The 15,195-nt window shown below is 33.9% G+C and overlaps 1 protein-coding gene and 1 pseudogene across 1 annotated transcript in view; one reads left to right on the forward strand and one right to left on the reverse strand.

Annotated features, from left to right (window-relative positions):
- Positions 1 to 3,176, reverse strand: part of LOC129290065 (cytochrome P450 CYP82J17-like) — a 4,716-nt gene extending 1,540 nt beyond the window's left edge. Inside the window, exon 1 of the mRNA XM_054926777.1 lies at positions 3,054 to 3,176. Coding sequence (XP_054782752.1) covers positions 3,054 to 3,176 — 123 coding nt within the window. The remainder of the gene's footprint in view (positions 1 to 3,053) is intronic.
- A 1,168-nt stretch (positions 3,177 to 4,344) lies between these two features.
- On the forward strand, positions 4,345 to 8,705 carry LOC129290713 (pentatricopeptide repeat-containing protein At4g31850, chloroplastic-like; annotated as a pseudogene).
- The last annotated feature ends 6,490 nt before the right edge of the window (positions 8,706 to 15,195 follow it).

Here is a 15,195-nt window from a genome sequence, read left to right on the forward strand (position 1 = left end):
AAAAGAAAGGAGGCAATTTAAATGCTCTTCCATGTCTCTTTTTTAGAAAAACTAAAAAAGAGACATGGATATTACAAAATTTTTCAAAAAAATTAAAATTAAAAGAAATTAAAAATTTTGAGTTGGAGCTATAATTTCTACTGAATTATTCACATCTCTTTTGTGAAAAAGAATGTGGATATTATGAGATTTTGCAACCAAAAAAAAGTAAATAATAATATCACATTACTCTTAATAAAAAATGACTTGATTAAGTTAATAGAAAATACCAATTTAATTAATAAAACTTTTAAAAATAAAATCTATGTCTTTTTTTATAAGAAAATGACGTAGATATTAAAATTGATATTTTCAATTTAATCACTCAAATTTACGTCCCATTTTAAAAAAAGTGGACATTTATAAGCTTAAATATTCAGTCTAAATATTTATCTTCCTGTAAAATGAATATTCTTCTTTTTAACTCCTCCATTTGCCTTTTTTCTTTTTTATTATAATAATTTTTATTCTCAAATTATTATTCTAATAATAAAATTTTTTTAACTATCAATCTTATTATTATTTTATAAACTCAAATCCACGTCCCTTTTTACATAAAAGTGATGTGGATTAGCTTCTAATTATTAGAACTTTTAAAAATAAATTTCACATCCTTTTTATATAAAAGCATTTAGATAATTTTAATTTTAAAATTTATAATTTAATTAATCACTTAAATTCACATCCCATCTAGTCAAAAAAGGGTCATGGATAAGCTTAAATTATATTAAAATTTTTTAGTATAAAATTCATGTCCTTTCTTCATGAAAATAGATGTGAATTTTTTATATTATAAGTTTTTGGATTTCAGTCATGCAATTCACATTTATTTTGGACATTGATTATTTAAATATAAATTATAATTCTTAATTTATTAAACTATTAAATTCACGTCTTTTTATATTAAAAAGAAACATAAATTAGTTTTCTACGTCTGTTTTTAACATAAGAGACGTGGATTAACATAATTTATTTTCAAATATCCACATCCTAAGTTTAAAAAAATGACATAAATATTATTTTTTATGTCACTTTTTATTAAAAGTGATGTAGATATTTTAATCACTAAGCATTTATTTACAGAATTGTCACCACCTTTTTTTTTTATGTCACTTTATTAAAAAGTGATGTAAATTGAGGGAAGTAAATTGTGTTTTTGCAAATAAAGTTGGGAATAAGGGTTGGTAAATAAGGGCTTGAGTTTGAAAAATTGAAGTATTTTAGGAAATTAGGCTTTAAAGTCAAACTTTAATCAAACTTTAATAAGCCTTGAAAAAAAGGATTGGGCTAAGCAACTTTGCTAGCTCTATTTCCCTTTTTTCTTTTCCTTATTTCAATATAATGCACCGTTGGTTAGGCACATAAATGAAAACCTTAAACACACTCTTCAACTCTACAAATCTGCTCTCCCTCTTAGCCTCTCCTCACGATCTCAGCTTTTCCTCCCTCTGGCTCTCAATCTTGACAAGGACTCACAGTGCTCTCACATCTCATTGTATTTATTGGATTTGATAAAATTGATTTGGAGCAAAAAAAAAATTATTTGAAAAATACATATTAAATGTGGATATTTAGTATGTATAGTCAATTTATAAAAAAATTAATATTAAATGTGAATAATTTATATTAAATCTACTGTCCAGAGTATATTTGTTTGGATAGTTATTTTATAAAAAAAATTAAGTTATCAATTTGGACCATTAATATTAAATTTAGACTATCTAAATTGGTAACTAGATTTAGTTAAAAATTTTACAATTTTTTATTTTTTAAAAAGGGTTCAGGTGCTCTTTAAACTCTTGAAGTTTTTTTCAATGAGTAATTTTACCCCTATACTAATAAGTAAGATAATTTTATTCTGAACTATTTTTTTTGGAGGAGCAAAAAAATCCTTTTTAACAAGATGCTTGCCTTACTTAATAGCACAAGGATAAAATTGCTCTTGAAAAGAGTTTAAGAATAAAAATATATCTTAATCTTTTTTCAAAAAATAAAACATTAAATCTATACTATTTAGATTATCTAGATTTTGTTGCAGGTGCAATAAAGCCTTAAAAGGAGTGGGGTTTCAGAGGAGCAAAGTCGAGTCCGCATGTATATAGTAAAAGATACTTAAATAGGCCTTCAAAGGGACAAAGTCGAGTCCATATATATATAGCAAAAGATACTTAAACCAATTTGAAAAATGACAGCCTGTTAAATGGCATTTATATTTTTTGAAAAATTAATTTTTACAATTATCGGACGTGAGGATGTCTTGAATAACAAACAAAAATGGTTAAACCAATAAATTGTTTGGCCCATCAATCCAATTTTGAATCCTTGGTATATGTAATTTGTGAGATTGAGAATCTCCCACCCATCATATCTCACCTCATTCTTAACTTAAAAATGTAAAGTAAGCTTTTAGCCAAAATAAAAAAAGTAAAATAAAGTTAGATCTAGTGAAAAGATTAGTTACCTATAAGTAATAACATATAATGTGTTCAACCAAAATTTAAAATATGATAATTGCCTTGTACCCAGTTAAATAATAATTTATAAAGATTCCTTTTTTTTTTGCCCTTCCTTGAAATAAAAAAGGTAAGACGGATTAAAATAAAAAAAATATCTATGGTTTTTCCCTCATGTGAAGCGTATAATTATAATTTTCTAGATTTTGGCCCGTTTGAAACCGAATTGTTAACACATCAAATTATATATAAAAGAGAATACAATTATATTTACAAAATATGAAATATAATTTTTTGAGCAAAATAAAATATGAAATATAACTTGTAAATTAAATATTTTTACTTGTAATTATGAAGTTGTGATTGTAAGTGAAGAATAAATATAATTTCATTTTATTATTTATAAATACAAAAAAACTTGTGAATTATAATTTATATTAAAAAAATCGAAATTTCAGTAATACTAAGTAAAGAATAAACATAATTTCAATTTATTAAATATAAAACACGAAATTATGTATTTGGGAAAATTACGTAAAAAGTCTTGTGTGAGAGGGTTACCCGCTGCAAGGGAGACGAGTGGTTGACAGCAGATAGCAGACACAAAAGCTGGGTCCACAAATTGAAGGAAGCCATTCCCACACGTAGAGGGGAAGAGGATGTCTCCATTTTTCTTCCCTCCATTTTCCTCTATTTTCTCCCATCACCTTTGGATTAAACCTTTTCAATAGTTTAGATTTAATTTTAAAAAAATTGTTATTTTAATTTTATATAAAATATATAAATAAAATATTATACTTTTAAATGATTTAGATTAAACTTTAATAATTTAAATTTATTTATACACCTTTTTATAAAATAAAATAATAATTTTATTAAAGCTTCAATCTGAACCGTTAAATTTTTGATCCAAAGGTGATGGGAGGGAAATGGAGGGAAATGGAGGGAAGGGAAATGGAGACACCCTCTTCCCCACGTAGAGCCGATTCGGGCTAAGCGTCACGAGTTAGTTTAAATTAGCCTGAAAAATTTTAAAATTGAGTTTAAAAAAAAGATATTTTTTATATTCAGGCCTATTCAAGTCAGCTCGAATAGGCTAGAAAAAATTCAGGCTAAGTTTGATCGGGTTCGGGTTTGGCTCGAATACCCGAATAAAACAATTATATTTTAAAAAATATATAAAATATAATAAATATTAGTTAATTCTTTAAGTTTTAGATCATTTATACTAAAATACCATATATTTGAGTTCTAAACATCATTTAAGTATTAAAAAATATATTTAATTTTAAAGTAAAAAAATAATTTTAAAAATTAAATTTTGATATTCGAGCCACCCGAAATTCGAAAAAATTTAGGTTGTATTTGACTATTCAGACTTCTCAAAAAGTCGGGCCTTTTTGATACAGACCTATTCGAGCCGGGTCCAGTGTGTCCGAATATCTGGCTCTACCCACACGAGTCCAAAAGATGAAAGTGTCTCCCAATAACATCGTGGAGAACTTTTCCAAAATGTAAAAAGCTTATCGAAACCTATGCGGACGATTATTCCGAATATCTATCTTTAGTTCGTGGAAGCCTGTGTTCACTGTTCCCTTCCTCTTTCACGCCCAGGTTAGTGCCTCCTTGTCAAAGCATTAATTTTTTAAATTACGGAAAAGGACCCCATCCTTATTTGTTGTGATTTTCCCTTATTACTACGACGGCTGCTGCTGCTGCGTTTCCATGGCAGTCCTAATCCTCTACTCAAGCATGTGTCTTAGTAGTATATCTTATGATTGTGCCTTGACGGATGGTAATATCTACGTTTTTAATATAATGGGTGGTCGAGACGGAGCAATTGTGTAAATATGAAGATTTTACCCCGTGTTTCTCCAATGAATAGGAAGAAACATGGAATAAAGCAAGTGGGCATTGGAACGAGTTGTTCACATGAGGTGGTTATGGTAAATGAGAAGAGAAGAGAAAAAGTGTCATCTGAAGAAGTTATGAGCGTTCTCAAGTCGATGTCGGAACCTAATTCTGCTCTTTCCTACTTTAACTCAGTTGCCCAGTTGCCTAATTTTGTGCATACGACCGAAGCGTGCAATTACATGCTTGAGTTCTTAAGGATTCACTGTAGGATTGGGGATATGGCTTTTGTCTTCGACTTGATGCAAAAGCGGATTGTCAAGAGAAATTTGAATACATACTCGATCATTTTTGGAGCTCTTTCTGTCAAAGGGGGGATTTGGCCAGCACCATTTGCACTTGGAAAAATGAGGAAAGCTGGGTTTGTCTTGAATGCATATTCATTTAACGGACTGATCCATTTATTGCTCCAATCTGGCTCTTGTAGGTAGGCTTTGGAGGTTTATGGAAGAATTGTCACAGAAGAAATAAAGCCTAGCATAAAGACCTGCTCAGCACTAATGGTAGCCTTGGGGAAGAGAAAGGATACTGGTACCATAATGGGTTTATTGGAAGGGATGGAAACGTTGGGTTTGAAGCCAAATATTTTTTACATATACTATATGTATTATAGTGCTTGGGAGAGCTGGGAAAATTGTCGATGCCTATGGGATTTTGAAGAAAATGGAAGATGATGGCTGTGGACCAGATGTTGTTACTTACACAGTTCTAATTGATGCGCTTTATGCTGCAGGGAAACTTGATAATGCCACGGAGTTATATACTAAGATGAGAACTAGCAGTCACAAGCCTGATCGAATAACCTACACTGCCTTAAGGGACAAGCTCAGTGACTATGGTGACTCGGGTGCAGTGAAAAAACTCTGGAGTGAGATGGAAGCTGAAGGTTATGCTCCTGACGTGGCTGCTTATACCATACTTATTGATGCTTTATGCAAATCTGGGAATGTTGATCAGGCTTTTGCTATGTTGGATGTCATGAGTACTAAAGGAAATTTTCCAAATCTTCATACTTACAACACTAATATCAGGACTTCTGCGGTTGAGAAGGTTGGATGAGGCATTGGAGCTTTTCAACGATATGAAATCTTTGGGTGTTGAACCTACTGCCTATACATATGTTCTTTTCATTGATTATTATGGAAAGTCTGGTGCTCCTGAAAATGCTCTTGACACTTATACGAAAATGAAATGTAGTGGAATTTTGCCAAGTATAGTAGCTTCTAATGCTTCTTTATATAGTTTTGCTAAAATGGGTTGGGATTAGAGAAGCAAAGGAAATATTCAGTGAGATTCAAAATTGTGGACTTGCTCCAGATACCTATAATACAATGATGAAGTGCTATAGCAAAGTGGGGCAAATAGATGAAGCCTTAAAGCTTCTGGTTGAAATGATGGGCAATGGGTGTGAGCCTGATGTAATTACAGTCAATTCTTTAATTGACACACTTTACAAGGCTGATCAGGGTGATGAGGCATGGGAAATGTTTGGGAGAATGAATGATATGAAGCTTGTTCGCACAGTTGTGACATACAACACTTTACTTGCTGGATTGGGGAAAGAGGGAAAGCTTCAAAAGGCACTTGAATTGTTTGAAAGTATGACAGAATGTGGATATCCCCCAAACATAGTAACTTTTAACACAATCCTTGATTGTCTTTGCTAGAATAACGTGATTGATTTGGCCTTGAAGATGCTGTATGAAATGACAAGAATTGCCTTCCTCATGTTCTGACTTATAACTCCATCATCTGATCAAAGAAGATAGAACAGATGGTGCGTTCTGATTTTACCATCAGATGAAGAAATTTCTATACCCTGACGAAGTAACTCTGTGCACCCTTCTTCCTGGTGTTTTGAGGCATGGGAGGTAAGATTGTCATGTAATTCACACACAAGGTTTGTTTACAGACATGCAAACAATTCTGGGAAGAGTTAATGGATGCTATTCTAATTCAAACCAAACTAAATTAGAAAAAGCCATTTTATTTGCTGAAAAGTTGGTATGCAATTCGATTTGCCAAAATGACTATAGTTTTACCACTAGTCAGAGTACTGTGTAAGCAAAACAAGGCCATAGATGCTCAAAATTTATTTGACAAATTCACAAAAGCCTTGGGAATTCACCCAACCTTGGAAACATATAATTGCTTGATGGATGGACTTTTGGGATGTAATATCAATGAAAAAGCCTGGGATCTTTATGCTGAGATGAAAAATATTGATTGTGGGCCAGATATTTTTACCTATAACTTGTTGCTTGATGCTCTTGGGAAATCCTGGAAGATTGATGAACTTTTTGAGCTTTACAAGGAGATGCTTTCTAGGGGTTGCAAGCTTAATGCAGTAACCCATAATATTATCATTTCTGCCCTTGTGAAATCTAATAGCTTGAACAAAGCATTAGATGTATCCTACGATCTTGTAAGTGCTGATTTCTCTCCCACTCCTTGTACATATGGCCCTCTTATAGATGGTCTTTTGAAGGCTGGAAGGTTGGAGGAAGTGATGCAACTCTTTGATGATATGACAGACTACCAATGTGAGCCAAACTGTGCAATTTACAATATTCTTATTAATGGATTTGGGAAAGCAGGTAAAATTGGAATAGCGTGTGATTTGTTCAAAAGGATGGTTAAAGAAGGAATAAGACCTGATTTGAAGTCTTACACCATTCTTGTAGAGCGCCTGTGCATGGTAGGTAGAATTGATGATGCTCTGCACTACTTTGAGGAACTAAAGCTAATTGGCCTTGATCCTGACTCAGTTTCTTACAATCTTATCATCAATGGTCTTGGAAGGTCGCGTAGGTTGGAGGATGCTGTTTCTCTTCAGTGAAATGAAGAGTAGGGGCATCACTCCTGATCTTTACACATACAGTTCACTGATTCTTAATTTCAGGTTGGTTGGTATGGTGGACCAAGCGGGAATGATTTATGAAGAACTACTATAAGCGGATCTTGAACCTAATCACTTACAATGCTCTCGTTCAAGGATATAGTATCTCAGGCAATTCAGACCAGGCCTTTGCAGTGTACAAGAAGATGATGGTTGGGAGATGCAGCACTAATTCAGGAATATATGCTCAGCTTCCTAATCAATGCTGACTTTTTATCACATGGAGTCATTTGTTATCTGTGTCATTGTGTATATCTTCGATGGGGCCATGTGAGGTAACTATAACTTCCATTTTTCTTGAGAGACCCAATATCGTTCGAATGATATTGCAATCAAAGCTTATAATTGGTTTACTCCAGGCATTATGACTTGCCTCCACAATCTCGAGGACTATATGTATATGACTTCATTCAGGCAATACCTCAACAATTTTCAGTACTTGTCAATCAAATTGAACCGAGTATTCAACCCTTGCAGAATGTAGTTTTTGCCTTCCAAGCTGGAATACATGTTTGCAATTGTTTCTATTCAATCAGTAATTTTGGTGACTGCAGACCTACACTCCCAAGCTATTTCTAGTTGTCCATGTGGCCTTCATCTTGCATACTTGGAGGAGGAACAAACTGTCACGAGATACATCACATGAAGGCTCAAAATAATAAAGTCTCTGAAAAAGATGTGGTTATTCATATTGACCAAATAAGTACAGCCCCTAAAGTTCTTGGCCAAAGATTGTTGATCTTCTTCGTATGTATTTCTACTTCAGATGAACAATTTGTGGACACAATTCGAAATTGTTAAATAGCATGTAATTAGAGAGTTGAGTTGAATGGCAAAATTACAAGCTTTAGGAATAATTAAATATAAGTTGACATTTTCAGCGTAAACATAGTATTATTTGAAACATTGTAATTCACTTATTGAAATTATTTTTGTTACATTCTTACTCTGTGAGCAGGAAAGGTAACCTTATGCAATATGAAGGGCTAACATTTGATCCGTGAATCTATGGATCCCTGGAATGGTAAAATAAGTTGTGTAAATCTGTAGTTATGGTTTTTTATGTTTCTTTGGTCCACAGATACTCTGTAGTTATGGTTTACATATGCTTATTTGGTGGTTTCGGAGGAAATGGAGCAAGTTATTCAGATTATTCATTATGCTGCCTTGCATTTTATGACATATGAGCTGTACAAATGTTGGATCTTGCAGAATTGTCCAGTGTTAGGATCAGGTTCTGTTGTCGATCTTTCTGGAAGCACTTCAGTTTTATGTACATATCCTTTGGACTTTGCTTGTACAAAACTTGCTTATCAGGTAGGGATCTCCGCTAAACATTTTGACCCATTTGAAAACATTTGAGCTAGATGTCTACTCTCTTGCAAATCCATATTCAATTTCATATTGTACAACAACAACAACAACAAGCCTTTATCCCACTAGGTGGGGTCGGCTACATGGATTGCAAGACGCCATTGTGCTCTATCATTTATTAAGCTTTTAGAAATATTATTAATTAAGAGATCACGTTCAACAACTTCCAAGAGTGTTCTCTTAGGCCTTCCTCTACCTCTCTTAATCGGACTCAAAGTTATATGTTCCACTCTTCTCACTGGTATCTCCCTTGGTCTTCTTTGTACATGCCCAAACCATCTCAACCGATTTTCTACCATTTTTTCCTCAATAGGTGCCACCCTCACTTTTTCACGTATGTGCTCATTTCGAATTTTATCTTTACGTGTATGTCCGCACATCCATCGTAACATTCTCATCTCTGCTACTCCAACTTTATGCTCTTGCTGTCCCGTTAGAGCCCAGCATTCACTACTATATAACATTGCCGGTCTGATAGCAGTACGATAAAACTTTCCTTTAAGTTTATTAGGCACCTTACGGTCACAAATAACTCCTTTAGCTTTTCTCCAATTAAACCACCCAGCTTGAATTCTATGTGAAATATCTCCACTGATTTCGCCATCATTTTGAATAATGGCTCCCAAATATCTAAACTTTTCCACTTGAGGTATAATTTGATCTCCCAATTTCACTTCCAAATTATTTTCGAATAGTCCTTTACCAAATTTACAATATAAATATTCCGTCTTACTTCTACTCAGACGAAAACCTTTCGACTCCAATGTCCTCCTCCATAACTCAAGTTTGCAATTAACCTCTTCTCTTGTCTCTGCTATAAGAACTATATCATCCGCAAAGAGCATACATTTCGGGATTTCCTCTTGAATATGTTCCGTCAAAACATTTAAAATCAAGTTGAACAAATAAGGACTCAGAGATGATCCCTGATGTAGTCCAATCTTTATAGGAAAATCCTTTGTTTGACCACTAGGCGTTCTTATACTAGTTTTTACCCCCTCATACATATCTTGTATGGCTTTAATATAAGCAATCCGTACTCCCTTTTTTTCCAACGCTTTCCAAAGCACTTCTCTTGGTATACGGTCATAAGCTTTTTCCAAATCAATAAAAACCATGTGTAGATCTTTATCTTTACAACGATACTTTTCCATTAATCCCCTTAGTAGATAAATCGCCTCTGTAGTTGATCTACCTGGCATAAAACCAAATTGATTCTCAGAAATACTTGTCTCCAATCTCAACCTGTGCTCAATTACTTTCTCCCACAATTTCATTGTGTGGCTCATGAGTTTAATCCCTCTATAGTTAGTACAATTCTGAATATCTCCTTTATTTTTATAAATAGGAATTAATGTACTTCTCCTCCACTCATCAGGCATTTTCTTGGACCGTAAAATCACATTAAATAACTTAGTTAACCATCTCACCCCTTCTTCACCTAAACATTTCCACGCTTCGATAGATATACAATCAGGTCCGTTAGCTCTACCATTTGCCATTTTCTTAAGAGCTTCCTTTACCTCCTTATCACGTATTTTTCGATAAAATGACAAATTTTGTTCTCCTTCACCAGTTACTAAATCCTCCAAGTTACTAGATGAATCCTCTCCATCATTGAAAAGTTTAGCAAAATAAGTCTCCCATCTATTTTTAATTTCATCATCTGTAACTAAAATTCTTCCCTCTTCATCCTTAATACACCTTACCTGTTCTAGATCTCTTGATTTTCTTTCCCTACTCTTGGCAATCTTATAAATATTTTGCTCTCCTTCCTTCGTCTCAAGGTTCTTATAAAATTCTTCAAAAGCTTTGGAACGAGCTTCACCCACAGCTCTCTTAGTTTCCTTCTTAGCCATACGGTACCTCTCCCAATTTTCCTCATTGTTACACAAATGTATGGCTTTAAAACAGTTCTTCTTATACTTGATTTTGTCCTGTACACTATTATTCCACCACCAAGACTCCTTATCTCTCGGACCAGAACCTTTCGATTCTCCCAAAACTACTTTTGCAACCTCCCGTATCTTTTTAGCCATATCCTCCCATATGATGTTAGCACTTCCCTGAGAATCCCAAATTCCTTTATCCAAAAGATTTTGCTTGAAAATATCTTGCTTCTCACCTTTTAATTGCCACCACCTAATCCTTGGTGTTACTACTTGTCGACGTTTTTGGATTTTACTCATAATACACACATCAAGGACTAGGACCCTATGTTGTGTCGTTACAGCATCTCCAGGGATCACCTTACAATTTTTACAAAGTTTTCTATCTGTGTTCCTAACCAAAAGAAAATCAATCTGCGACCTTGAGGCTCCACTTTTGTAAGTGATGAGATGCTCATCTCTCTTCTTGAAACAAGTGTTGGCAATCTTAAAATCATACGCCAATGAGAAATCAAGAAGAGTTTGCCCTTCATTGTTTAGCTCTCCAAAACCAAAACCACCATGCACCCTCGCATACTGACCAGCTTCCCTCCCGACATGCGCATTAAAGTCTCCTCCAATAAAAATCTTTTCACTCTGTGGTATGTTTCGAATCAACCCCTCCAGATCCTCCCAAAATAATTCCTTAAGACTGGCTTCTGTCCCGACTTGCGGCGCATAAGCGCTAACAATATTAACAGTCTCACGTCCAATTATCATTTTTAAAGAAATAATTCTGTCTCCAATTCTGCTAACTTCTACAACGTTCTTCTTCCACTCCTTATCTATAATGATGCCTACTCCATTGCGTGCACTTACTTTTCCTGTATACCAAAGTTTGAAACCTTGATTATCCTTAGCTCTTTCTCCACGCCATTTTGTTTCTTGCAAGCAAAGGATATTGATTTTCCTTTGAATCATAACCCCTACAACCTCTACAGATTTACAATTTAATGTTCCAACATTCCAAGTACCAAATCTAATTTTGCTCTTATGGACTAACTTCTTTAGCCGCGTGCGTCCAGAATGACGCGGTAGCCCTTGCTCATTTAACACTACATCCGGGCGCCGATGCAGCGGCTCTAACTCACTTATCACTGTACTCGAGCCATGCAGCGCGTTACTTACGGGCAACGACCTAGCATTAACATTATAACGTCTATTGTCCATGTTCATGATAGATTCAACAAATTTTTACATTGGCTGTTGATGGCCTAACACAACCCTCCTCCTTTACCCGGGCTTGGGACCGGCTATAAACATAGGCGGAGTTATTCAATTTCATATTGTAAATGCCTTATTTCGTTATATTTTTCTTCTGCTTCAAATGGGGAAAAGAAGAGGTGACAAAGGAAGACATTTGTGTTAACTTCCAAGGTAGACCAACAAAGAATTTGTCATGGTGTCAGGTGTTTGTAGAACTCTTAAAGCATGCCTGGATAGACTTTCATAAAATTTAGCTTGATAAGAAATAGATCAGAAAGAACACGAATGATATTTACTGTTTAAATACTTATGGCCCTTGGCTTATTTCACAAAAGGTGACACAGTCAACTATGAGTATCAATGCATTCAATAACATGTTAAAGAATGTCGGCTTAAAGATTCATTTATATTTAGGACAGTTTATTAGTATGTTTCAACTTAATCCTCTTGAATGGAATGTGTCCTGTTCTCTGTAATTCTCTTCTAACCCTTAGATATATGTGTATATATATATATATATATATATCATGCATAGATAAAGTGGCTTAGGTGTTCTCTATAATATTTTCCAATGAAACTTGTGATATATGTGGATCGAATTTCTAAAAAGACCTAATTATGTGACATTTTCTTGCAACAATCCATTTTAGTTCTTTTCTATTTCTTTTTCTAAGAATATTTGTAAGTCACTTAAAATATGCACATGCATCAACCTTAGATTTTTGTTTTAATTCATGTGTCGTGTGTAACAGCTTATTTCTACCTTGATATTAGTTGAACCCGTACCATTTATTTCATAAATTTATTCTGTAAGTGGTATTATATCCATTTCTTAGTGCTTTAGAAGTAGAGGTTGTCTTTTAAGGATGAATTGTTCGCATCATGCAATCGAAGTCTTTGTCAAAATATTATAAGCGGCACACGCAAGAAGAAGTATAAGAGACGACATGAAAGATGTTCTTTCTCAACCAGCACATAATGGAATTAAAAGTGTGCTTCTAGTGCTACAAGGAAGGGGGAGTTCGTGGTCTTTATAGAGGTGTAGGTATGTATATCCCAGGATTTAGACATAAAATTTTATTGGTCCATGTCATGTTAAGCATTAGTTGCTATTGATAAAGAATGTGTTTTTCTTTGGCAGTATCCCCCTAAATTGTTTTGATATGCAATTACAGGATTATTTTTTAGTGTCATCTAGACTGCCTGGTTCTTTTGTCCAGAGTCTTAAACTATTTTTAGCTTACATGCACATATCCCATGAATATTTTTAGATTGCAAAGTACTTTACCACTTTTGATTTCTCATAAAGATACGATTTCCATGAATTTTTGCTTCCTATCTGGAATATCAAGTTAGTTTATGCCTACTTGCTTTTTTATTTTTAATTTTTTGTTCCAACTTCCAGTAATTAGCTGTGAAACTCCATGATATTATTATATTTTTTGAAAGGGCTTGACTTCATAGCAAGAGTTTTCTGGTTTTTATTTATTTGTATAGATAATTGAAGATGACCGTGTGGAGGCTTATGAATTGTGCACCAGAAAGGAATTTGCAAGATGGCTGGTTAAATCAAATTCTTTTCTGGAATGGTCAGTGTCTAACCAAAAGCATGAACATGACTTTGTAGTTGGAAATGCTTTAGAGCTGAAACTTCTCTATTTCTGTGATTTTTTTGTAAATGGATTTCTTTGTCTTTAATGTATCTAAAACGCAGTATCAAGGTTGAAGACCCAGATTTGCGGCCATCCAAGGTAAAGGATGATTGGTCTTTACTCCTAGAATAAAATCTGTTTTCTGCGGGCAGAAGTTTAATAATTTTAACCCCCCCCCCTCTTTCTCTCAATTTGTAATTAAAGCCTTAGCAGAAGCTGGTGTCATCCCCTACAAATTATCTTCAAAAAGTTGGTTCAATTCCTGTGGACCCGAAGGTCAAGAGAACTTGAAATTCTTTCCTGATAGGTAAATTTATACTCACCTCTTTTCCTCATCAATGAATTTCTGTTTTGCTCTACTAATTATATGCTGTTTTTCAATAGCATAGAATGAATTGTTATGCCACCTTATTATGTTAAGCACCTTTAAGAAAATATCTTATATAGAAGCTTTGTTTTTTGACAAATAATAGGGACAGTAAATCAACGTCCTTACATGCATTCACTTTATTCATGATGCAACTAAGAAGAAACAGCAAAAGCAAGCATTGGCAAGCTAATCAGAAATGCTTAATTGTTTGCCTTCATGTGAATGAGATTCACATCAAGAATATTGTATTGCACTGACAGCCAGTTTTGTGATAGAATTTTGTATCATGAAGAGATAGGTTGTTTCACTGCCTCTCCTATATTAGATTGAAAGTTAAGGGAATTTAGTACCTGAAAGTTTATTTTAGGGTTATGGGCTCCTACGTAAAGATTAGCCTTCACCTTGCTTTCATCATATATAATGAATTAGGGGATCTAAGATAAGCCTTTTGATGAGCCATGAATCTTGCAAGTCGTGGTAAGCTTACAGAAAGTACTTGTCTTTAATGTTTCCCCATTGCTCTAACTTCTCTTAGATATTGTTTGATCCAAGGAAGTACCAAGCTTTCATAACTGATTTTATTTGCTTTGGCCTACTGTTTCTGTAAATATTATTCAACATGATGGGAAAATTGATGAAAATATTGCATATAGCACACAAGTTAGGTTGTTTAATTGGAGAAAGGCTAAAGGAATTACTTGTAATCATACTTAATAAACTTAAAAAAAAGTTTTATCATGCAACAACAACAACGGGAAGTTTTATTATGCTGCTATAGAAATAGCTATGTTATGTGGTAGTAAATGTTGGGCTTTAATGTGATAGCAAGGGATAACGTTAGAGTGGCAGAGATAAGAATGTTGAGATGAATGTGCATGCATACACATAAAGATAAAATTCAAAATGAGCATATACAAGAAAAAGTGGGTGCAACACCCATTAGGAAGGGTAGAGGAAGGTCAAAAAAAATATTTTTGGAAGTTGTTGAATGAGACTTTTTAGTTAGCAACATTTTTAGAAGTTTGATAAATAATAGAGTACAATGGCATCGTGCAATTCATATAATCGATTTCATCTAGTGGGATAAAGGCTTCTTGTTGCGTACTGTTTCTGTAAATATTGTTCCAAAATTACTGGATCAAGATAGCTGGCTCTTCTTTTATGTAACTTTCTATAATTCTACCAAACCCTGAATATACACATACCTATGGATATGAGAAATGTCAAGAGTCGAAGCTTATTTGAGCAGTTATTGGAAATCATGTTCAAAGTATGACTTTGATTGTCTCTTGATTTCACTGCAAATACTTAAACCAATCAGATGTTATAATTCCAAAGAAATCCAATCCTCTCTTTGGAAAGA

The sequence above is a fragment of the Prosopis cineraria genome, unplaced genomic scaffold (genome assembly GCF_029017545.1).
Source record: "Prosopis cineraria cultivar Desert tree isolate PC_DT_omini unplaced genomic scaffold, ASM2901754v1 PC13, whole genome shotgun sequence".
Classification (NCBI taxonomy): domain Eukaryota; kingdom Viridiplantae; phylum Streptophyta; class Magnoliopsida; order Fabales; family Fabaceae; genus Prosopis; species Prosopis cineraria.